At 44.3% G+C, this 26,520-nt stretch overlaps 1 protein-coding gene across 3 annotated transcripts in view; it reads right to left on the bottom strand.

Annotated features, from left to right (window-relative positions):
* The window catches only part of efl1 (elongation factor like GTPase 1), a 372,345-nt gene that overhangs the window by 177,813 nt on the left and 168,012 nt on the right, over positions 1–26,520 (bottom strand). For all 3 annotated transcript variants that reach the window (XM_070858673.1, XM_070858675.1, XM_070858674.1), the window contains exon 15: positions 25,696–25,828. In XM_070858673.1, the coding sequence (XP_070714774.1) occupies positions 25,696–25,828 (133 nt within the window). The remainder of the gene's footprint in view (positions 1–25,695; positions 25,829–26,520) is intronic.

Genomic DNA, 26,520 nt, shown 5'->3' with positions numbered 1-26,520 from the left:
CTATAAATATGTGAAAAGAAAAAGATTAGTGAAGACAAACGTAGGTCCCTTGCAGTCGGATTCAGGTGAATTTATAATGGGGAACAAAGAAATGGCAGACCAATTGAACAAATACTTCACTTCTGTCTTCACGAAGGAAGATGCAAATAACCTTCTGATTGTACTAGGGGATAGTAGGTCTAGTGAGAAGAAGGAACTGAAGGATATCCTTATTAGGCGGAAAATTGTGTTAGGGAAATTGATGGGATTGAAGGCCAATAAATCCCCGGGGCCTGATAGTCTGCATCCCAGAGTACTTAAAGAAGTGGCCCTAGAAATAGTGGATGCATTGGTGATCATTTTCCAATAGTCTATTGACTCTGGATCAGTTCCTATGGACTGGAGTGTAGCTAATGTAACACCACTTTTTAAAAAAGGAGGGAGAGAGAAAACGGGTAATTATAGACCGGTTAGCCTGACATCAGTAGTGGGGAAAATGTTGGAATTAATCATTAAGGATGAAATAGCAGCGCATTTGGAAAGTAGTGACAAGTCAGCATGGATTTATGAAAGGGAAATCATGCTTGACGAATCTTCTGGAATTTTTTGTGGATGTAACTAGCAGAGTGGACAAGGGAGAACCAGTGGATGTGGTGGACTTTCAAAAGACTTTTGACAAGGTCCCGCACAAGAGACTGGTGTGCAAAGTCAAAGCGCATGGTATTGGGGGGTAATGTACTTACGTGGATAGAGAACTGGTTGGCAGACAGGAAGCAGAGGGTCGGGATAAACGGGTCCTTTTCAGAATGGCAGGCAGTGACTAGTGAAGTGTCGCAGGGCTCAGTGCTGGGATCCCAGCTCTTTACAATATTCATTAACGATTTAGATGAAGGAATTGAGTGTAATGTCTCCAAGTTTGTGGATGACACTAAACTGGGTGGCAGTGTGAGCTGTGAGGAGGCTGCAGGGTGACTTGGACAGGTTAGGTGAGTGGGCAAATGCTTGGCAGATGCAGTGTAATGTGGATAAATGTGAGGTTATCCATTTTGGGGGCAAAAACACGAAGGCAGGATATTATCTGGATGGTGGCAGATTAGGAAAAGGGGAGGTGCAACGAGACCTGGGTGTCATGGTTCATCAGTCACTGAAAGTGGGCATGCAGGTACAGCAGGCGGTGAAGAAGGCAAATGGTATGTTGGCCTTTATAGCTAGGGGATTTGAATATAGGAGCAGGGAGGTCTTACTGCAGTTGTACAGGGCCTTAGTGAGGCCTCACCTGGAATATTATGTACAGTTTTGGTCTCCTAATCTAAGGAAGGATGTTCTTGCTATTGAGAGAGCGCAGCGAAGGTTCACCAGACTGATTCCAGGGATGGCTGGACTGTCATATGAGGAGAGACTGGATCAACTGGGCCTTTATTCACTGGAGTTTAGAAGGATGAGAGGGGATCTCATAGAAACATATAAGATTCTGACGGGACTGGACAGGTTAGATGCAGGAAGAATGTTCCCGATGCTGGGGAAGTCGAGAACCAGGGGACATAGTCTTATGATAAGGGGTAGGCCATTTAGGACTGAGATGAGGAGAAACTTCTTCACTCAGAGAGTTGTTAACCTGTGGAATTCCCTGCCGCAGAGAGTTGTTGATGCCAGTTCATTGGATATATTCAAGAGGGAGTTAGATATGGCCCTTATGGCTAAAGGGATCAACGGGTATGGAGAGAAAGCAGGAAAGGGGTACTGAGGGAATGATCAGCCATGATCTTATTGAATGGCAGTGCAGGCTCGAAGGACCGAATGGCCTACTCTTGCACCTATTTTCTATGTTTCTATGTAAAATGACAAAGGAAGAGTTGATGGGGATCTGCATAATGACAGATTAATAACAGCTTTTTATGTTCTTCTGATGAGCACGGTTAGAAACACGAACATACAAAATTGACGTGCAGGAAAAGACCAGCTGGTCTGCCCACACGATGATGGCCGCAGCATCATGGCTAAGCACTTCTTCCCAGCAATGTACTTACACAACGAGCTATCAGGGAATCCACATAAGCTGGTTTAACATCATTCATTCGCTGTTAATTCTTGAAACCTTGTGACTAATCTACGACTTGTCTCACAAATAGCTTTCCAAGTACACCAGTCAACAGTGCAACATGGAACACTGTTCACCCATCCCGAACCATGCTGACACCTGGGAGAGCCAAAACAAAACTTGTAGCCAATTCAGGAAAACCGCTAGGAAGTTCCACTCTGCATCCTTAAGGCGATCAAACAAGCTTCAGGGGACCACGGTGGGTCATGACTCATCACAGTCACAACTACCTCCAAGTGGAAATGTCCTCTTCTCTCAGGAACTTCAGATTCCTTTAAAAGGACCATAGTGGCACCATAATCACCACATCTCAACCTTTGCTTAATGTATGATGTGACTGACAGCAGCTTTCAAGGCTTCAGTATAGTTTTTAAGAAAATGATTCTGAACGAAGTTTTTAAAAAAGCTATAAATATTAGCGAGAGCATGGTTTTGTTACTGAACTAGTTATCCAGTGGCCCGGTCTAATAACTGATTGATTAATATCCATTGGGGAAGGAAACATGCATCCTTACTCGATCTGGACCTATATGTGATTCCAGTTCCACACCAGTGTTGCTGACTCTTAACTGCACTCTGAAGTGGCCTATGCAGTAGTATCAAGTGGCTACAAAAACGGACTGCAGCGGTTCAAAAAGGTACCCACCCACCTTCTCAGAATTATAAAGATCATAAATAGCTGCCTACCTTGCTAGTGTTGGCCATATCCCAAGAATAAATAAAAAGAACAGACATGTGGGTATGAGCTACCGAACGATAACAAAAGTCTGAATGATGTGGCAATGTACAGTGAAGCTAACAACATTTCTAAACATAACCCCAACTGAAATGAGATTACAGCTTGTAATTTCTCTCAGTTTTAGAACATAAGAAATAGGAGCAGGAGTCGGCCATTTGGCCCCTCGAGCCTGCTCCACCATTCAATAAGATCATGGCTGATCTGATCTTGGCCTCAACTCCACTTCCCTGACCGCTCCCCATAACCCTTGACTCCCTTATCATTCAAAAACCTGTCGATCTCCGCCTGAAATATATTCAATGACCCAGCCTCCACAGCTCTCTGGGGTAGAGAATTCCAAAGATTCACAACCCTCAGAGAAGAAATTCCTCCTCATTTCCATTTTAAATGGGTGGCCCCTTATTCTGAAACTATGCCCCCTAGTTCTAGATTCCCCACGAAGGGAAACATCCTCTTTGCATCTACCTGTCAAGCCCCCTCAGAATATTATATGTTTCAATAAGATCACCTTTTCTAAACTCCAATGAGTATAGGCCCAACCTACTCACCCTTTCTTCATAAGACAACCCCTCATCTTAGGAATCAACCTCGTGAACCTTCTCTGAGCTCTCTCCAATACAAGTATATCCCTCCTAAAATAAGGAGATCAAAACTGTACGCAGTACTCCAGATGTGATCTCACCAACACCCTGTACAGTTGTAGCAGGACTTCCCTACTTTTATACTCCATCCCCGTGGCAATAAAGGTCAAAATTCTATTTGCCTTCCTAATTACTTGCTGTACCTGCATGCTATCTTTACGTGTTTCATGAACAAGGACCCCCAGATCCCTTTGGGGCATTTTGTAATCTCTCCCCATTTAAATAATAATAATTTGCTTTTTTATTTTTCCTACCAATAAAAAAGCATTAGGGGAAAGAATAAAAGCATATGTTTTAGTATCTCAGGCTACTATTGAATGAAGCTTGCAGAAAGATACTGTATAGCTTTAAGATTATGAATACCCCTATGTATATACATATTTGGTTCTCAGGATGCCTATTTTCTTTTGAGAAAGTTATTTGTAACGACTGTCTAAAATCTAATGAAATGAGACATTAAGTATGATAAGCATCTATCCATAGATGAGAGATGAAGAACATAAGTATAATCTCACCCATTATGTGGGTTGCGTCAAAAAATGGATTAGAAGAATTGATTACACTATGAAGACACAAAATCTTCAAAAATATTTTAAAATAAAAAGTGCAAAAATCTTGCAGTATGAATCCCTCTGAACTGAATATAACACCTTCTGCCCATGATACAATGTAACTTGATCTCCAGCTTCTTAAAGGAGAAATCATAGCTTTGCCATAAAAATAATTTGGTATTTAATATAAAATAATTTAAAGTAAAATAAATCCAGGAATTTTCATCACAATTTCCAACTAAATGTCCCGTTGTTTAAACTTTTTTGTCTGGACTGTACCAAAACACAGCTTGCAGCTAACTTTCCCAGCAACCAAAGCAGTCATGAATATGACTCTTAAGCAATTCTTTTGTACATTGATAGACACTATATAAAGGAGGCAGCCAAATTTAAACCGTGCCAATTTATCTGCACATAAACTGATTGCTGGCCAACAGCAGTGTGATAAAATTATTTCTTTCAGTCTGCTAGCTCATCCTTGTTAAGTTGAATTGTCCCAAGATGTAAATATTTTAATACAATGCTAAAAAGCATTTTGTATTATAACCCACGCGTCAATCTAAATTTGCAAGGTTTGGACAGAATTCTATGACTAGGTCTCAGTAAAAGCCCACTGCAGTTACTCAATTAGTAATGGATGCATCGGTGACATGCAGACACAACAAAACAGCTCAGATTCTGTTTCGATACAGAACAACCGAAATTCTACAAGTTATTATACAAGAAATTATACAAGGGCTAGATGGCCTACTCCTGTTCCTAATTCTTATGTTCTTATGAGAAAGAGAAACTAAACACCAAGAGAAAAAAACATTATTAATCTAGATCCATCTGAAATTCAAAAGTTATCATCCATCTTAATGCAATGAAGGAAATTTAACAGGGTAAGAATGTAAAAAAGTTACAGTGGCCAACATTATCCATCTATGCAGATGATAAAAAGTAAATTGCCAATGAAAAGTTTATTTATACTATAAATTACCTCAGAATGACAGACTACACATACAGTACGAGTCCAATTGCATTTGGTAAAGTGAGTCAAAAAGTTAAATATTGAAAATAGGTTCACATTTGACACACTGTCCAATAGCCATACAGATTTTTTTAGTGGATTCAATTTAATTATGTGATTAATTCATTTATTGGCTATTTGGAATATGGCAATGACAACCCAATCATCTGGCACATGCCCACTTGTACTTACATAGTTAAACATGTGCTTGTTGGTGGCTCACTCACTGATTATGGCACATTGGCAATTCTATTAACAACTGGTTATCATTTCCCTATCTCACCCACTGGATGTTTCCTTATCCACAGATCTGAAAAAAGCATCATTGTATATTGTATCCTAATTGAATGGAGGACCAGGAAATGAAAACCACATTGATCATCGCTGCATTATTCATTGAACAGAAACTGCTGGTAAATGGTTCAGCATGGAGAATTTCATTCTACTACCACGCCAACAGTTCGTGCTCAATTTATATACAGTTAACATGATAAATCATCTGATCAAATTGCACAATACATGGTCTTAACAGCAAAACATTGAGAAAAGATAGAACACAGCACGAGCAGAAATTTATAAGTACAGAGTTATATACCTTTTCCTATAGCCAGAGTCCAGATGGATAACCTAATCGAATAGGCAAGGATAATGTGCATAAACATTGTATTTCCCCAGTGGCTCAGTGGATAACATGGTACTGACCCATACAGAGTAATAAGGTCCAGGTTTAACCTCTGGACTACCCCGAGTTACTTCATCTCAAGAGGACGACAGCGTGGGGTTGGGGGGGGGGGGGGGCGGGGAATGGAATCAATTAGCAATTCGCTTCTAATTTCTATCTTCTTGTGACTCCTGGCAGAAAGTTTACTTCGCTGGACAGCAGATGAATACAGGATCAAGTTCCGCCTCTGTCACATCTGCTCTGACGCCACCTTTCACATTAGTGCCTCTGACATGTCTTCCTTTTTCCTCAATCGAGGATTCCCCTCTATCAGTCCGTAAGTATGACCCTGACTTTCTGGTCGCCTGTCCCTTTAATTCTCTGCTCCACTTCCACCTTGATATCTCCATCTTCGGACTCCTGCACTGTTCCAATGAAGCTCAACGCAAGCTCGAGGAACAGCACCTCATCTTTTCTTTCGGCACTTTCAAGCCTTCTGGACGCAACATCGAGTTCAACAATTTCAGAGCATAACCTCTGCTCATCTTTGGTTCCCTTTCTCTCTTTGTCTCCAATGGCAGCTGGTCATTATTCTGCCATTCACACCCTATCTAGAGTAACCTTTTTCTAACTTCTGCCATTACCATTTCAGGCCCATCATCCCTTTTGTTGCTCTAATCTCTCCTGCCTTCCACCCTATCACAGACCTTCCCTTTTGTTCTTTCCTCCCCTCCCCCTTTCAGTGCTCCTTAAGAATGTGCTCTTTTCGAACATTCGCCAGTTCTGACGAAGGGTTGTCGAACAGAAACGTTAACTCTGTTTCTCTCTCCACAGATGCTGCCTGACCCGCTGAGATTTCCAGCATTTTGTGTTTTTATTTCAGATTCCACAGTATTTTGCTTTTGTATGTGTGATAACCCACCTCTCCACCCAGTCGAATAGTCTGAGACTCATTGTCCGGGCTTGCAAAAAAAAAAAAGACTTGCATTTATATAGCGCCTTTCATGACCACCGGATGTCCCAAAGTGCTTTGCAGCCAATGAGATACTTTTGAAGTGTAGTCACTGTTGTAATGTTGGAAACACAGCAGCCAGTTTGTGGACAGCAAGATCCCACAAACAGCAATGTGATAATGACCAGATAATCTGTTTTTAGTGATGTTGATTGAGGGATAAACATTGGCCAGGACACTGGGGATAACCCCCCTGCTCTTCTTCACAATAGTACCATAGGATCTTTTACATCCACCTGAAAGAGCAGACAGGGCCTCCGTTTAACGTCTCATCCAAAAGATGGAACGTTCAGCAGTGCAGCACTCCCGCAGCAATGCACTGGAGTGTCAGCTAGATTTTTGTGCTCAGGTCTCTGCAGTAGGACTTGAACCCACAACCTTCTGACTTAGCGGCGAGGGCGCTACCAATGCCATGGCTAACACACATGAAGAATGGCCGTTTGGGTGACTAAACTGGCAGTCCCTCGGAATTGAGGAAGACTTGCTTCCACTCTTAGAATGAGTCCTTAGGTGGCTGAACAGTCCAATACGAGAGCCACAGTCCCTGCCACAGGTGGGACAGACAGCCATTGAGGGGAAGGGAGAGTGGGACAGGTTTGCCGCACATTCTTTCCTCTGCCTGCGCTTGTCTTCTATGTGCAATCGGCGATGAGACTCGAGGCGCTCAGCGCCCTCCTGGATGCACTTCCTCCACTTAGGGCGGTCTTTGGCCAGGAACTCCCAGGTGTCGGTGGAGATGCTGCACTTCATCAGGGAGACTTTGAGGGTGTCCCTGTAACGTTTCCTCTGTACCTCCTTTGGCTCGTTTGCCGTGAAGGAGTTCCGAGTGACTAAACTAGAGAGTCGCTGTATCTGTGGACTCATGTCCCAATATGACTTCAAGAGGGAAGAATATTAAAGGCCAATTAGTCTTACCTCAGTTGCCCCATTATACGGGATGAAATTAGGACAGTCAGCATGGATTTTGTACAGCGCAGATTATACTTGATTAATTGAAAAGTTTGAGGAAATCACAATGCATAGATAAAGCAAATGCAATGGATAGTGTATATATCAATTTTCAGACTATTGTTTCCCATTTCTATGGGATTTGACGTAGGCATGAGAGGAATGACAACAACGTTTGCTGAAGATCCCAATTAAGGGGCATGGCAAGCTGTGAGAATTCAGGATGTCACAAGAAGACAGCCAGGTTAGGGGAGTGGGCAGATAGGCAGCAGATGCAGTTCAATGAAGAGAAATGTGAAGTCGTACATTTTGGGTAAAAGAACAGTGAAAGGAAGTACACCCTGAAGATTCTAAAGAGCAGAGGACCAGGGAGATCTAGCAGTGCAGATACATACATCTTTAAAGGTGGGAATGTAGGTAGAAAAGACCATAAAATAAGCACGTGGGATCCTTAATTTTATATACACAAGAGTACCAAATATAAAAGCAAGAGGTGATGCTGAAGCCACTAGTTTTAGTCACAGTTGGAGTATTGTGTGAAGTTCTGAGCACTCCATTACAGGAAGTATATGAGAGACCTGGAAAGAATTCAGCGAAGATTGACTAAAATGATACCAGGAATACGAGGTTATACTTATCCAAAAGACTGAAAAGTGGAATGAAAGGGGAAGTTAGGGGAATATTTTTACACATAGTTATTAGAACATGGATAGGATACAACATCATTTAAATAGAATTGGATAAGTATTTGAAAAGAATACAAAAGGAAGTCAGGAAAGGGCAGGGAAATGAGAATAGAGGAGAAAGCTCTATTTAATGATACAGGGTACGACAATTCTTAAGGAGCTGGCATCAGGCCAGAATGGATCTGCCAAATGGCCTCCTCCTGTGTTGTAATACGTATCATCTGGTAAACATTCTCAATTCTGTCTATGCAGAAAGACAGCACTCCATTCATATCAACAGAATATTACTTCTCCTTTGACATTTTTGATGCTCTCCCATGGAGTATTTTCCTGCCAAGAGAGGCTTTTTAAGGCTTCATAAGGCAGACACCATAACAAACAAGGCACAGACCCTAAAATAAGCATCTCAAAACAAGGAGGACAGCCGTTAAATCAATCCCAATGGTTAAATGACCCGATACAAATAATGAACCTTTTCCATTAGGCACGGTAACTTCGAAAGTGAACATTTCTCTGGATTTAAAGAAAGAAGGAAATAACTTACATTTAGACGCATCTAACCAAGTCCGCAGGACATTCCAAATTATTTTACAACCAATAGATAACTTTTGAAGCACAGTGTTGGGTAGACAAATGGAGCAGCCAACTTATGGTAGTAACGATTTGACCTGCAACTTTTTTGACGGACATGCTGTCAAGCCCCACTCCCTGTCAAGCTCCGCCCCCCACGTGGTGCCGAGAAGCAAGACCCGAGGCCCCGACTTTCTTCGCCCGTTCAGGCTCTGGGCCCTCCTCTGTCCCCCCTCCGGACTCTCTCTCTTCGCCCACCCTCCGACTCACTCTCTCTCTCTCTCTCTCTCTCCCCCCACCCCCGACTCTCTCACTCTCACTCTCTCCACCCCACCCCCGACTCTCTCTCTTTGTCCCGCCCACCCCACCGACTCTCTCTCGTCCCGTTCCCCCCCCACCCCCCGCAACCAAACCCGAGGCTTTCTTCTCTCCCCCACCCTCCCGCAGACTTTCTTCTCTCCCTCCCCCTCCCCCTGAGACTCTCTTCTCTCCCCCGCCGACCCGAGACTCTCTTCTCTCCCTCCCCACCCGCCCCTGCCCTGTGACTCTCTTCTCCACCCCCAACCCTGACTCTCCCTCCCCCCGACCAGCCTGGGGTTGAGCGGCCAGCGGTGAGGTAGAGAAGCAGCGGGTGGCCAATAGGGGGGGGGAGAAGAGAGAGAGAGGGAGGCTGGCTGGGGGGGAGAGAGAGGGAGGCTGGCGGGGGGGAGAGAGAGGGAGGCTGGCGGTGGGGAGAGAGAGGGAGGCTGGCGGGGGGGAGAGAGAGGGAGGCTGGCGGGGGGGGGGAGAGAGAGGGAGGCTGGGGGGGGGGGAAAAGAGAGAGGGAGGCTGGGGGGGGGGGGGGAAAGAGAGAGGGAGGCTGGGGGGGGGGGGGGAGAGAGAGGGAGGCTTGGGGGGGGGGAAAGAGAGGGAGGCTGGGGGGAGGGAAGAGAGGGAGGCTGGGGAGGGGGGGGAAGAGAGAGGCTGGGGAGGGGAGAGAGAGAGAGGCTGGGGGGGGGGGATTGAGAGAGGCTGGGGGGGGGAAGAGAGGGAGAGATGGGGGGGGGGGGGGAAAGAGAGACACGGGTGTTGGGGGGGGGGCGAGGAAACTCAGGGAAGATGGATCACGTTCTCCCAACCCCCTGCAAGGAACATCGTTGGTGTTGGATGATATCCAGAAGTCACAACACTGTCACTATTCGCTTCATACTCAATAAACCTGTTAACAATCTGTACACAATGCCTGCCCCGTCTATGGTGGTGCGGGGGGGCGGGAGAAGGACATCATTGCGCTGGGGTAAAGCACTTTGGCTGGGGGAGGAATGTACTTGGACTGGGGTAAGGCACTTTGGCTGGCCCTTGCTGTCTTCTGGAGAGCTCTGTCCTCTGTCACTTCAGGAAGTTAAAGTGGAGCGAGTTACAATTTGCAAAGTCAGTGAGACCTTGGGATGGGCGGTTCCAGTTACACATTCCTGTGAAACTTCAGGATGTGGCTTATCCTCCAAGGGGACCAATCATAGAAAAGGATGGAGCATGGTAGCCATTTTTGCAGTACAAGTAAGCACAGCCCCAACTTATACAGAGAAAGAAAGATGCTACAAACTGCAAATGAATGAGCAAATAATGTGTTTTTGTAATGTGATTGGGGTAGGAATGTTGCGAGGACTTTGCGACAACTCCCTGCTCTTCTTCAAATAGCACCACGAGAAATTTTATATCCACCCGAGCTGGCAAATGTGCTCTTGGTTCAATGTCTAATCTCAAAGCCAGCACCTCTGGCAATTACTAATTGCATAGAATTAACACAGAAACAGACCATTTGACCCAATAGACCATTTGACCCAACAGGTCTATGTCAGTGTTTTTGCTCCATATCAGCCTCCTCCAAATTGACTTCACTTCACCCCATCAGTATATTTCTTCTATTCCTTTCTCCCTCATGTACTTATCTAAATTCCCCTTAAACACGTCTATGCTATTTGCCTCAACTACTCATTGTGGCAGCAGGTTCTACATTCTAACCACTGTCTGAATAAAGAGGTTCCTCCTGAATTCCTTACTGGATTTATTGGTGACTATCTTATATTTATGGCTCCCAGTCTTAGACCCCCCAGAAGTAGAAAATCTCCTCTACATCTACCCTGTCAAAGCCATTCATAATTTCAAAGATCACTATCAGGTCATCTCTCAGCCTGTTCAGTCTTTACTGATAGCTATAACCTCTCAGTTCTGGTATCATCCTTGTAAATCTTTTTTGCACGTTTACCAGTGCTTCTATATCCTTTTTATAATATGGAGACCAGAACTATGTACTCCAAGTGCGGTTTAACCAAAGTTCTATATAAGTTTAACATAACTTCTCTGTTTTTGAATTCTATTCCTCTAGACATGAACCCCAGTGCTTTGTTTGCATTTTACGGCTTTGTTGGCCTGCCGTGTTTTAGGGGAAGTATTTTAAGAGTCCCAATCCTTCTTAGGCAGTCCCTCGGAATCGAGGATGATTTGCTTCCACACTAAAAATGAGTTCTCATGTGACTAATGAGTCCTATGAGGGACCTACAGTCTCTATCACCGGTGGGGCAGTGGTGGTTGGGGTGCTTGGGACACATGCACTCCTTCCGCTGTTTACGTTTGGTTTCAGCTTGGTCTTGGCGTAGAGACTCGAGGGATTCGCCACCTTCCCGGATGTTTTTCCTCCACTTTGTGCGGTCTTAGGCCCAAGTGTCGGTGAGGATATTGCACTTTTTCAAGGAGGCTTTGAGGGTGTCCTTGAAGCTTTTTCTCTGCCCACTGGGGCTCGCTTGCTGTGTTGGAGCTCCGAGTAGAGTGCTTGTTTTGGGAGTCTTGTATTAGGCATGCGGCGACGTGGCCTGCCCAACGGAGCTGATCGAGCGTGGTCAGTATTTCGATGCTGGGGATGTTGGCCTGAACGAAAACGCTGACGTTGGTGCAGCTATCCTGCCAATGAATTTACAGGATCTTGCGGAGGCAGCGTTGGTGGTACTTCTCCAGTGCTATGAGGTGCCTGCTGTACATAGTCCATGTCTCTGAGGCATATAGGAGGGCAGGAATCACTACTGCTCTGTAGACCATGAGTTTGGTGCCGGGTTTGAGGCCCTGGTCTTCAAACACTCTCTTCCTCAGGCGACCGAAGGCTGCACTGGCACACAAAAGGCGGTGTTGGACTTCTTCACTGACGTTAGCCCTTGTTGACTATAGGCTCCCAAGGTATGGAAAATGGTTCACGTTGTCCAAGGCCTCGTCGTAGATTTTGATAATCGGGGAGCAGTGCTGCATGGCGGGGGCAGGTTGGTAGAGCACCTTTGTCTTATGGATGTTTAGTGTAAGGCCCCTGCTTTCGTACGCTTCGGTGAAGATATTGACGAGGGTTTGGAGTTCGGCCTCCGAGTGTGCACAGACGCAGGCGTCATCTGCGTACTGTGACTCAATGTCCGAGGATGGGACGACCTTGGATCTGGCCTGGAGGTGGCGGAGGTTGAACAGTTTCCCGTTTGTTTTGTAGATTAGCTCCACTCCAGCGGGGAGCTAACTGAGGGTGAGATGGAGCATTGCAGTGAGGAAGATCGAGAAGAGAAGGGTGCAATGCGCAGCCCTGCTTGACCCTGGTCCAAATGTGAGCTGGGTCTGTGGTGGATCCGTTGGTCAGGATCAAGCCTTGCATGTCGTCGTGAAGCAGGCGAAGGATGGTGACAAACTTTTGAGGGCATCCAAATTTGACGAGGATGCTCCACATAATCCACAAAAAACATTTATTTCACAAAACCTACTGTTGCTCTGCGCTGACCTGCGTGTCCTGTGTTTCATGTTATAAAAGGGATTGGTGCATTGAAAGATGTTCGCAGTTTGGAATTTGCGATTGTCCGTGGTTTCATGCAAGTTATTTGGGTCTCAATAAGTGTCTGTTTTTACAGGTTTCACTGTAGTTAGTGGAGAGACTGGGAGAGATCGAGGTGTGATATTAGACTCAATCCAGTCATTGCAGAGCAGCAACAGAGCTAACGGAGGACCAAGCTTTATTGACAAATTAGTAGAGCACAAGTCCAAGGCCAAAATTCGTAAACTGGACAATACTCTGGTCAAGCCACAGCTGAAGTACTGTGTTCAGCTCTAGTCACTAAAACACGAGGGTTCCCTGGAGGAAGTGCAAAGAAGGTTCACTGGTGTCAGAATACTGAGTAACTGAGGACAAGATAGGAAACAAAAATCACAAAGCTTCTTCAACCTTGAAAGGAAGTTAAAGAGAAGGGACCTCACAGAAGATACCAGGAAACATATTAAGTTAAACATTGACTGCAAGGTAAAGTGACGTAAGGTTAAAACAGGCAAACGCATTTTGGGGACTAACGTCAGGAAGTACTGCATCATACAATGATTGATCAATGCCTGGAGTAATCTGAAGCAAGAACTCGCAAATCATTCAGAAGGCAGTTAAATAAAGTGATGGAGTACCATAAGTTTCTAAGCAACAATAAGCTAGATGGTCCCAAAGGCATCCCTTATCTGTACTTGTCTTTATGAAACTGTTCAAAGTGACTGTCTCTCAGATTGATAGTTCTAAACTCATGGGGCCCAAGTTTCCACAGGATAAAAAATGGGCGCCCCGCCGAGCTAAAACGGCGGCAGAAAAAAAAACGCGCTATTCTCGAGCGCTTTGCAGCTCCTTGTCTGTTTGGCGCGGCGCCCAGGGGGGCGGAGCCTACACTCGCGCCGATTTTGTAAGTGGGAGGGGGCGGGTACTATTTAAATTAGTTTTTTTCCTGCCGGCAACGCTGCGCGTGCGCGTTGGAGCGTTCGCGCATGCTCAGTGTGAAAAAAAACATTGGCACTCTGCCATTTTTATAGTTCTTTGTAGCTGTTTAATTTTTGAACATTTTTTAATAAAATCACATTGCCATCAGCACATCAGCACTTGCAGCCTTCTCACTGTCTCCTTCCCCGGCAACAAGCCGCTGTCTCCTTCCCCTCCCTCCCCTCCCTCCACGGCAACAAGCCGCTGTCTCCTTCCCCTCCCTCCCCTCCCTCCACGGCAACAAGCCGCTGTCTCCTTCCCCTCCCTCCACGGCAACAAGCCGCTGTCTCCTTCCCCTCCCTCCACGGCAACAAGCCGCTGTCTCCTTCCCCTCCCTCCACGGCAACAAGCCGCTGTCTCCTTCCCCTCCCTCCACGGCAACAAGCCGCTGTCTCCTTCCCCTCCCTCCCCTGCGCGGCAACAAACGGCGGTTTCCTTCGAACGATGGCTGAAGCACTTTCACACAGGTAGGAAGATGGTTTATTTAATCTTTTCTTTGCTTATAAATGTTTATTCAGGTTGGATTTATTTGTATAATATTTGTAGAAGTATAAATAAGGATTTATTGTCGAATTTAATGAGTTCCCTTCCCCCCTCCCCTCCTCGTTCTGGACGCCTAATTTGTAACCTGCGCCTGATTTTTTAATGTGTAGAACAGATTTTTTCAGTTCTACAAAAATCTTCACTTGCTCCATTCTACTTTAGTTTGGAGTACGTTTTCACTGTGGAAACTTTGAAATCAGGCGTCAGTGGCCGGACACGCCCCCTTTTGAAGAAAAAATTCTGTTCTAAAGTAGAACTGTTCTACTTCACTAGAACTGCAGAAAAAAAAATGTGGAGAATTGCGATTTCTAAGATAGTCCGTTCTCCACCAGTTGCTCCTAAAAATCAGGCGCAAATCATGTGGAAACTTGGGCCCATAGAGTTTACTTTATTATTGGAGAAAGTCTTATGAACAGTCTTCCTGGTATCAGAAAGATGGCCTGTTGCCTTCAGCACGAGGACCTCCAAATAGTTGGCTATGGTTTTGCTGTTGTAACTGAGAGGTTGCCCTTGACCTACATACAGTTCTGTGCCCAAGACCTGCACGGTATTGAGAGGGTACAGCATTTGCAGGCAACAGTCATGCACTGATAAACTCAGCAAGTGAGCACAGCAAAGGACAAAGCCTATGCTGGTTCCAGTGGCATTTTTTTCCTTGACTGATGAGGAAACACATTACGCAGAATATGCTGCAGCATTAGTTTTTACATTGTTTTGAACAGAAGTCTTAATGGCCCAATCATCGAAATAAAGCGCTGTAGGATGTAACAGAACTAGGGGCTGAAATTCAGTAGCGCAAGAAAGCTGGCGCACCTATGATTTTTATATTGTTCTTACCGCACGGATCCATAATGCGGTTGGAAGATCGATTTTTTTTCAAAGTCCCAAAGGAAATTGGTCATATTGTGGGTGGGACATAGACTGAAAGGCAGGTTGAGGGACTGAATATGGGTCAGACCGGGACTCCGCCGCTGTCAATCAGCGGTGGAGTAGTGGTGACGTCACAGCGCGTGTGCGTCACCACGCTCTCTCCCCTCCGTTAAAGGGGAGAGAATCGAGCATTTTAGGTCTTCGGCCATTGGGCCACCAGGGAGGGTTTTGGCCGGGCCAGCGGCTTGGCACCCAAGAGGAGGTGTCAGGCTGTCGTCCGTTGGCAGCCCAGCTAAACCCGGAGACACTATTTTGCCGGACGATCAAGAAGTTGGCCGGCAAAAAAATATATATGGCGTCCACGGCAGTGGGCTTCCCCTTGAAGGGCCGCCATGCTGCTAGGCCGGGCATAGTCAGCAGAAGGTGCACCGACAGAAAAACCTGTCGGGGGCACCGCTTGGCGGGAGAATGATGTTTCGGACTGAATTTTGGTTGGTGTATTTTTCAGGTGAGGGAAAGCGGTGATGCGAATTCCGATGATGGGCTTGCGGCGGTCATCAGCATCGGGTGGAATCGGGTCCAGGCTGAAAAATCCCTGACCCGAATTTGGGTCGGGTCGACCAGTTAACCACAAAGCGGCGGCCAGGGGACTGCAACGCATGGCCACCGCAAACAGACAGTAACAGGTCTTTCCGAGAGCCTGAATTTTAGCCCCCTGTTGTCAAGACAAGGCTGCCATCATTGATGAACACTTCACGGTCACTTTATTACATAGTATTTACAACACAGAAATAGTTCATTCAGCCCAACAGGTCCATGCCGTGTTTATGCTCCACACAAGCATCCTCCCACTCTTCTTCATCTAACCCCATCAACATATCATTCGTTCCTTTATTCCTCGTGCGTGTATCTGGATTTCCTTCAATGCATCTATGCTAGTCGTCTCAACTACTCCTTGTGGTAGCCAGTTCCACATTCTAATCACTCTCTGGGTAAAAAAGTATCGCCTGAATTCCATATTAGATTTATTAATAACTGTCTTATATTTATGGCTCCTAGTTCTGGACTCCCCTGCAAGTGGAAACATCATCTCTACCTCTACCCTATCAAACCCTTTCATAATCTTAAAAACTTCCATCAGGTCACCCTCAATCTTCTCTTTTCTAGAGAAAAGAGCCCCAGCCTGTTCAGTCGCCCCTGATAGGTATAGCCTCTCAGTTCTGGTATCATTCTAGTAAATCTTCTCCAGTGCCTCTACATCCTTTTTATAATATGGAGACCAGAACTGTTTACATTACTACAAGCGTGGCCTAACCAACATTCCATACAAGTGTAACATAATTTCTCTGCTTGTCAATTCTATCCCTCTAGAAATGAACCCGAGTGCTTTTTTTTGGCCTTATTAACCTGCGTCGCTCCTTTTGATGATTTGTGTATCTGCACCCATAGATCCCTCTGCTCCTCTACGAGATACGGAGGAACTTCTTCACCCAGAGAGTGGTGAACCTGTGGAATTCTCTACCACAGAAAGTTGTTGAGGCCAATTCACTAAATATATTCAAAAAGGAGTTAGATGAGGTCCTTACTACTAGGGGGATCAAGGGGTATGGCGAGAAAGCAGGAATGGGGTACTGAAGTTGAATGTTCAGCCATGAACTCATTGAATGGCGGTGCAGGCTAGAAGGGCCGAATGGCCTACTCCTGCACCTATTTTCTATGTTTCTATGTTTACCCCATTTAGACACATTTGCCAAGGAGTATGTAGTCTCCTTATTCTTTCGACCAAAATGTACCACCTCATACTTATTTCTATTGAAGTTTTTTTTGACAATTACCTGCCCATTCTGCAAGTTCATCTTTTCCCTTATTTTGTCGTAGTCCTCCTCTGTATTAACTACACCCCTTAATTTGGTGTGGTCCACACATTTTGAAATTGTACATCTGCTTCCCGAGTCCAAATTGTTTATTTAAATGGTGAACCACGGTGTCCCCAGCACCGATCCCTGTGGAACACCACGTCTCATCTTTTGCCAGTCTGAGTAGCTACCTTTAACCCCTACTCTCTATTTTCTGTTTTGTAGGCAGCTTGCTATCCATTCTGCTAATTTTCCCCTGACTCCACATGCTCTTACAAAAGGAGTACTGAATGCTGGAAGCTTACTCGTTTTGCATCAAAGGGGTCCTTTTAATGGAAAGTTCATAACGATGTGTGGAACGCAAGGTCTGTGGCTAATAGCCACTCTCCTGACTAAACTACTTGAATGATGTATACCAACATCCTTGAGGATATAATTTTCAAGTCGAAAATCAGAAACCTTCCATCCACTTGTCCAACATCCAGTCTTGGATGAGTCACAACTTCCTCCAGCTCAAATCAGGAAGACCAGAAATCATCGCCATCAGATCCAGCCACAAACTCGGTTCCCTTGGCATCTATTCCATCCCCTTCCTCAGCCACTGACTCAGACTGTTGAAATCCCTGCACTATCTCTGAAACCTGCTCCAGCCCTACATCCCCCCCAAGTATGTTGTTGCTCTGACTCTGCTCCTTTATGCATTTCCACTCCCATTGTCTGACTATTGGCAGTTATGCCTTCAAGTGCCAGAGTCTAAGGACTGAATTTTCTGTGGTGGTAGCGGCTGCGATTGGTGATGGGTCGGGTGCAAAAGTTGTTTATTTGGACAGCGGGTCAGGAACCAGCTGTCAACTCGTTCTCACGCACCTTTACCACAAGCGCGTCGTGCAGTCGATCCAACCTGCAGCGGCTGGGGACCCAATTTAAATCATTATGAGGTATTTTACAGGCACTTAATAGCCTTTATCCACCTACTTTTTAAATTTCCCTGCATGGCCATGGGCTTCACCCAGCTCAGGAACCACGTCTGTCAATCTGAGGCGGGAGTTCCGTGGCCACTGCACTAGCTGATTACTTGACAGCATGGTAAACAAACCAAAATAAAACCATGTTGATTACATCAGCTAATAGATTGATGGAGATTCTATTCTGCATGAAAAACTACCGGTAAATGTTAATTCAGAAATTTCTGAAGGGATGCGAGTGCTGAAGGTTCCCATCCTACCCTGGATGGTGAAGGAAATACATTCTTCACTGGCCATTCTCAGCTGTTGCCTTCCAACGTAACAGTAATTGCAGTATGTTGATCCGCACTATAAAAAATTACATATACCATTTAAATAAATGTTTGTGTTGGCTCTGATCAGGTTCTTCTCGCAGTATACTGTGATTGTCCAGTTACACATTAAAATCAAGTCATCAACCGTAATAATTTCATTCTCATCACCCATTCCATTAATTTCAGTCCCTGAATATGACTATTTAATTTTCCGTCTGAGACTTTAAGATGAATTTCTGCAGACGTTCTCTCACTTGTCCATTGTTAACGGAAGAGCTGCAGAAATCCCGACACAATTTGTCAGGGATTCCGCAGCTGTTCCTCTGAACTTGCATACGATTGTAAATCCAGCTCTTTTCAATTACATTTACTTAATTAGGTTCCCTCAGATTAATTTTTTCTCTCTACACTGCTTAATTTTATGTATTACCTATACACATGTTTTATTTGTACCAGTTACTGATACAAAAGTCTACATGTGACTAAAGCAGCAATAACTTCCCAATTAATGTACTTTTTAAATTGTGTTCTTGATCGTATTTGTAGATGGAGTCATATTATTTAAATATGTCTTTGTCACTCAAATAACTTTTATTTTTTATTGTACAGTAAAGATTCAACTTAAAATGTAATGCGGCCTGGGTCCCCTTAAGGATCCCAGCTTAAAACATCTAATTGGGCTGAGTAACGTGCTGGGTGGGCATAATAGGCCCCATTAAGACAAGTTCATTTTCTGGAGCAGGATGGAGCCAGCAGTGGGGTCACGACCCTCCACGGAGACTGACCGCACCGATCCTGCCGATTCCACCCTAACTCACTGGAATTCTCTTCCTAAACTTCACTGAGGGAGAAAGAGAGAAGTACAAAGAGGTGAACTGTTGCTACATTTACTAATTTGACTCTGTTACCAATTATTATTAAACTTTGTATGGAAGATCCTGTTATCCAATGCTTGCGCAACTCTCCATAAACGTGATATCAAGGGCATTCTTATGCTGACTAACCTACCAACTACTTGTTTGAGACTACCAAAATGCGTTCACATATGACTAGAGTCAAAAGACAGAGGAGACTTTCATTTAAAAAGTCCAAACTGGATTCAGATCCAAAGATTGAAGATCAGTGCTAAACCCACGACAAACCCCATTCATTTCCCCTCCCCTTGTCCGCATTTGAACCTTGCTGGATTGTATTAAATGTCAGAATATAATACCTGTACTGCCTACTCCTTTTAATTATGTCACTTAATTTGGATTATCCAATAATTCAAAATGTTTTTGAATACAGATAAAGCCACGAGCTGGTTTGATGAAGTTGCCTAATCAAATAACTGGATAATTTGATTTTTTTTGCACAAAAATGGACTTCAAATTAACAGGGGTAAACCGTGAAGTTGCACCTGCTGACTACAGGCTGACAAAATCACTTGATTATAAAGGTTCATCTCAGTGCAGATGCAGTAAACAGTCTGCCTAAAGCTCTCAATTTTCAGGGAAATAACACTCGGCCAGTGTCAGGTCAGGTTCATGACCCAAAGCAGCAGAACTTGCAACACAATGTTCCACTTAAAAAGATTCACTCAATTTCTAGTTGAATTGTATCTAACTTTCTGCTTTCTCAGTTTGAACAAACAGCACTGCAGAGTCAACTGATCATGCAATAATGCTCCTGACAAAATTAAATATTACATAAGAACTTGAGAAATAAGAGGAGTAGGCCATATGGTCCCTCGAGCCTGCCCTGCCATTCAATAAAATCATGGCTGATCTGATCTTGGCCTCAACTCCACTTCTCTGTCTGCAATGACCCCGCCTCCACAGCTCTCTGCGGTAGAATTCCACAGATTCACGACCCTCTGAGAAAAGAAATCCCTCCTCATTTCTGTTTTAAATGGGCGACCCCTTATTCTGAAACTATGTCCCCTAATTCTAGATTCCCCCACGAGGGGAAACATCCTCTCTGCATCTACCCCTTCAAGCCCCCTCAGAATCTTATAAGTTTCAATAAAATCACCTCTCTGTCTTCTAAACTCAGTAATCCCTCTGTAACCTCCTTCAACCCTACAATGTTTTCTGCCTACCCTCCAAATTCTCTATTCTTCTGGTTCTGGTCTCTTGTGCATCGCCCCCTCCCTTTGCCCCACCATTGGTGGCCATGCCTTCAGTCATTTTGCTCCATGCTCGGGATTTGCTTTTTAAGCCCCTCTGTCTCTCCAGCTTCTCCATCTCCTTTAAGACACTCCTTCAAACCCACCTCTCTGACCAAGTACCTTTGGCCACTCCTCCTAATACCGTACTCTTCGGCTCGGTGCCCATATTTTGGGGATCACGACTCTGTGACATGAAGTTAAAAATGCTTTATAAAGTGCAAGTGGTCATTGTGGAGGGAGCAAGCTATCTTAGATCTGGTCCTGTGTAATCAGACAGGAATAATAAACGATCTCCTAGTAAAAGATCCTCTCGGAATGAGTGATCACAGTATGGTTGAATTTGTAATAGATTGAGGGTGAGGAAGTAGTGTCTCAAACGAGAGCACTATGCTTAAACAAAGAGGACTACAGTGGGATGAGGGCAGAGTTGGCTAAAGTAGACTGGAAACACAGACTAAACGGTGGCGCAATTGAGGAACAGTGGAGGACTTTTAAGGAGCTCTTTCATAGTGCTCAACAAAAATATATTCCAGTGAAAAAGGTCGGTAAGAGAAGGGATAACCAGCCGTGGATAACCAAGGAAATAAAAGAGAGTATAAAATTAAAAACCAATGCGTATAAGGTGGCCAAGCTTAGTGGGAAACTAGAAGATTGGGAAAATTTTAAACGATAGCAAAGAATGACTAAGAAAGCAATAAAGAAAGGAAAGATAGATTACGAAGGTAAACTTGCGCAAAACATAAAAACGGATAGTAAAAGTTTTTACAGATATATAAAACGGAAAAGAGTGACTAAAGTAAATGTTGGTCCCTTAGAAGATGAGAAGGGGGATTTAATAATGGGAAATGTGGAAATGGCTGAGACCATAAACAATTATTTTGCTTCGGTCGTCACAGTGGAAGACACAGAAACCATGCCAGAAATTGCTGGTCACAGGAATGTGGGAAGGGAGGACCTTGAGACAATCACTATCACTAGGGGGGTAGTGCTGGACAGGCTAATGGGACTCAAGGTTGACAAGTCTCCTGGTCCTGATGAAATGCATCCCAGGGTATTAAAAGAGATGGCGGAAGTTATAGCAGATGCATTCGTTATAATCTACCAAAATTCTCTGGACTCTGGGGAGGTACGAGCAGATTGGAAAGCAGCTAATGTAACGCCTCTATTTAAAAAAGGGGGCAGACAAAAGGCAGGTAACTATAGGCCGGTTAGTTTAACATCTGTAGTGGGGAAAATGCTTGAAACTATCATTAAGGAAGAAATAGCGGGACATCTAGATAGGAATAGTGCAATCAAGCAGACGCAGCATGGATTCATGAAGGGGAAATCATGTTTAACTAATTTACTGGAATTCTTTGAGGATATAACGAGCATGGTAGATAGAGGTGTACCGATGGATGTGGTTATTGCAGAAGATAAAGGTACGCGGAGTCAGAGGAAATGTATTAGCATGGATAGAGAACTGGCTGGCGAACAGAAAGCAGAGAGTCGGGATAAATGGGTCCTTTTCGGGTTGGAAATCGGTGGTTAGTGGTGTGCCACAGGGATCAGTGCTGGGACCACAACTGTTTACAATATACATAGATGACCTGGAAGAGGAGACAGAGTGCAGTGTAACAAAATTTGCAGATGACACAAAGATTAGTGGGAAAGCGGGTTGTGTAGAGGACACAGAGAGGCTGCAAAGAGATTTAGATAGGTTAAGCGAATGGGCTAAGGTTTGGCAGATGGAATACAATGTCGGAAAGTGTGAGGTCAATATTATTTGAATTACAACATGCTGCGGTGCAGAGGGACCTGGGGGTCCTTGTGCATGAAACTCTTTTTGGATCCTTGTGCATGAATCCCAAAAAAGTTAGTTTGCAGGTGCAGCAGGTAATCAGGAAGGCGAATGGAATGTTGGCCTTCATTGCGAGAGGGATGGAGTACAAAAGCAGTGAGGTCCTTCTGCAACTGTGTAGGGTATTGGTGAGGCCGCACCTGGAGTTCTGCGTGCAGTTTTGGTCACCTTACTTAAGGAAGGATATACTAGCTTTGGAGGGGGTACAGAGACGATTCACTAGGCTGATTCCGGAGATGAGGGGGTTACCTTATGATGATAGATTGAGTAGACTGGGTCTTTACTCGTTGGAGTTCAGAAGGATGAGTGGTGATCATCTAGAAACATTTAAAATAATGAAAGGGATGGACAAGATAGAGGCAGAGAGGTTGTTTCCACTGGTCGGGGAGACTAGAACTAGGGGGCACAGCCTCAAAATACGGGGGAGCCAATTTAAAACCGAGTTGAGAAGGAATTTCTTCTCCCAGAGAGTTGTGAATCTGTGGAATTCTCTGCCCAAGGAAGCAGTTGAGGCTAGCTCATTGAATGTATTCAAGTCACAGATAGATAGATTTTTAACCAATAAGGGAATTAAGGGTTATGGGGAGCGGGCGGGTAAGTGGAGCTGAGTCCACGGCCAGATCAGCCATGATCTTGTTGAATGGCGGAGCAGGCTCGAGGGGCTCGATGGCCTACTCCTGTTCCTAATTCTTATGTTCTTATTGTTATGGTGTATCCTGGGTATTGTAGTTCCACTGGAGCAGGGTGAAAACTGCGACTGTTCTGATGCATCGCACACATATAATTTGTCCAAAGGAGTTGGACGTCACCAGTACCCAGAGGCAAAATTACATTTCCAACTCTGACTGAACCAGAACTTGAGCTCCAGGCCCCAGACAGGACACGCCTATGTGAGAGGAAACTTCTTACAGACCTGGGTAAGCTTAGTGATTTATTTTCCAGAATTAGGTTTTTTGTGTGTTTGTTCTGTTATGAATGGTGACTGTTGGCTGTCTCAAGGACCATGATGAGGGATAATGGACGCTGAAAACAATGTGAAGGAACTATTTGAGCGATATGGTTCATTTGGTGGTAGATACTGGATGCAGATTGCTGGGTTTGAACAATTTGACTGAGTGGTTTTGTGTCGCTTGCTCGCTGCTGATTGGAAGCTCTCCTACCTGCTTTGTGAATTGAGTTAAGTTGTGATTGCTTCAAATTTCTGGTCAATTAAATTTTGAGCGAATGAGCACATTAACTGAACAAGTAGTGTTCATTTGAATTAATCACAATTTTTTGCCCTACAGATGCTTTGGGGATGTGCTGCCTTGACATGTTACATCTCGAGATGCAACGCTAAGGAAGAGTGCTGGATTCAAGAATTTGAATTATATAGACATGTAGATTTTTGGGTTTTTTACAATTTCAGTGCTTATTTAAACAGTTTTACTCAGTTGCTCCAAATCCAGATTTTATCAGTGCTTTCCATCTCGTATTTATTAAAAATGTTAAAAACTGGATTCAATAGATGTACAAGAATGGTGTTTCCAACTGAATTTAGTCGTATTTGACCACTTCTTCCATATTGCTCTTGAGGCGAGCAAAGGCATTGTAATCACCTTCGAGGGGGTGCAGAAAAGATTTACAAGAATGGTTCCAGGGATGAGGGATTTCAGTTACGTGGATAGACTGGAGAAGCTGGGGTTGTTCTGCTTAGCGCAGAGAAGGTTGAGAGGAGATTTGATAGAGGTGTTCAAAATCATGAGGGGCTGGACAGAGTAGAGAGAGAGAAACTGTTTCCATTGGTGGAAGGGTCGAGAACCAGAGGACACAGATTTAAGGGGATTGGCAGAAGAACCAAAGGCGACATGAGGAAAAACTTTTTTACGCAGCGAGTGGTTATGATCTGGAATGCACTGCCTGAAAGGTAGATTCAATTGTGGCTTTCAAAATGGAATTGGATAAGTACCTGAAGGAAAAATATTTTCAGGGCTACGGGGAAAGGGCAGGGAGTGGGACTGGCTGAAGTGCTCTTGCAGAGAGCCGGCACGGGCTCGACGGGTCAAGTGGCTTCCTTCTGTGCTGAAACCATTCTATGATTCACAAATTTAATATACAAAATATGCAGGACACAAGCAGCTTTTAAAAATTCATATTCTCAGTGTCATAAAAATAAAATAAAATGAAAGGACATCAACCTGAAACATTGACTCTGTTTCTTTCTCCACAGATGCCGCCTGACCTGCTGAGCGTTTCCAGCAGTTTCTGTTTTTATTTCAGATTTCCAGCATCCGCAGTATTTTGCTTTTGTTACAAAATAAACATGGATTTCAAAATTTTTCATTTGTTAATTCTTGGGTTTTACCTACAAGAATTTGAATTACTTCCCAAAAAAACTGCGCTGTAGATGCCTAATGGCTCCTATTGTTTCAAATAACTTTGCTTTGCAATTTAGAATTTTAATGTATAGTTTATGCCTTAAATTCAAATTTTGAACACATAATTAAAGGAGAAGAAAAAATTTCCACTGTCAAAAATTACATACACCCCCATATACAAATCAATCTAGACAGAAATTGCTAATATAATTTTCAGCCTCATGGATACCAACATTTCACGTAAACCCATCCCTCCTCAGCCATTCTACTGATGCAGTTTACAGAAATCTCTTGCATACAATGTTGTTCCATCCAATACAACGTGAGCTGGGACACCGGAATGGCTTGAGGACTGAAAGGGGGCTGCTGGAACGCAGAGACAACCTCCACAAGCTGCTGCCCACTCAGCTGGTCGCGGGCTTTCCAGAGTGCAGCACCTCTGGAGCAGCTCCCAAATCCAGCTGAGAGATCTACTCATAGAAACATAGAAAATAGGAGCAGTAGTAGGCCATTCGGCCCTTCGAGTCTTCACTGCCATTCAATATGATCATGGCTGATCCTCTGTCTCAACACCATATTCCCGCTTTTTCCCCATACCCCTTGATGCCTTTTGTTTCTAGAAATCTATCTATCTCCCTCTTAAATATATTCAGTGACTTGGCCTCCACAGCCTTCTGTGGTAGAGAATTCCACAGGTTCACCAGCCTCTGAGTGAAAAAATTTCTCCTCATCTCGGTCCTAAATTTCCTATCCCGTATCCTGAGACTGTGTGACCCCTTGTCCTAGACTTCCCAGCCCGAGGGAGACATCCTCCCCGCATCCAGTCTGTCCAACCCAGTCAGAATTTTATACGTTTTAATGAGATCCCCTCTCATTCTTCTACTCCCAAACAAAGAGCTGCCCTGGGATGTATGTGGGCTATCCAGTAATCTACGTAACCAGAATAACGAAAGAGGAAAGTAGGGGAATGTAATGCTGGCTTTTGTGAATCTAGAAATAACCTTTTAAATTGGCAATATCTATTATTTTGAGAGAGATAGGAGTGGCATTTTACACAGAAAAGGTTACAATCACCCATTGCATCTGTAAATTTTTGAAGAACCACGGAGTCTTACCTAGCACATTGCCAACAGGCACCTCATGCACATCCTCTAATTCTTTTCCCATTAGCAGGTACAAGTCCTCCACGGTACAACAAGCCAGGTGTGGGATCGACAGGTCATCACCAGGTGAACAGCTTTCGGGCAACTGAAGAGAGAAATATGAATTACAAATGAGAAATCACCTTCTGTAAAGCAGGTCACTGTACCTCTTTGCTCCACCACAAATTATCAAAGCATACAAGACATACATTAAATATATAGGTTACAACAGTTTCCTATATCAATCAGCGAAACAAATCCTCACACCAACCATGTTAATTGAGGAGTCTGACCACCCATTAGTGTCTGCCCGAGCATCCTCACTAGCTTTCCGTGTATTACACAGATCTCTGCACACTGGAGCGAGTTCAAAGAAAATAACACATCAGAGAAAGAAAAAAGACTTGGATTTATATAGCGCCTTTCACGACCACCGGGCGTCTCAAAACGTTTTGCAGCCACTTTAGGAGTGTAGCCTCTGTTGTAGTGTGAGAAACGCGGCAGCCAATTTGCGCACAAGCAAGCTCTCTCAAACAGCAATTGTGATAATGATCAGATAATCTGTTTTTTTATGTTGATTGCGGGATAAATATCTCGAGATTGAGATGACATTAACGAGCCACTCAAAATCGAGTCCTGAGGTTCACAAAACAATCCCAACCTCTTCGGCATGCAATTTAACACTGCACAATCAACGCTAGGACCACAGAGTGAGGGGCAAAATAAGAACATAACAAATAGGAGCAGGAGTAGGCTAAACGGCCCCTCAAGCCTGCTCCGCCATTTAATACGATCATG

This window comes from Pristiophorus japonicus, chromosome 17, assembly GCF_044704955.1.
Source record: "Pristiophorus japonicus isolate sPriJap1 chromosome 17, sPriJap1.hap1, whole genome shotgun sequence".
NCBI classification, from domain to species: Eukaryota; Metazoa; Chordata; class Chondrichthyes; family Pristiophoridae; genus Pristiophorus; species Pristiophorus japonicus.
The sequence above is the reverse complement of the archived record's forward strand: the minus strand, read 5'-3'. Positions and strand labels throughout refer to the sequence as shown.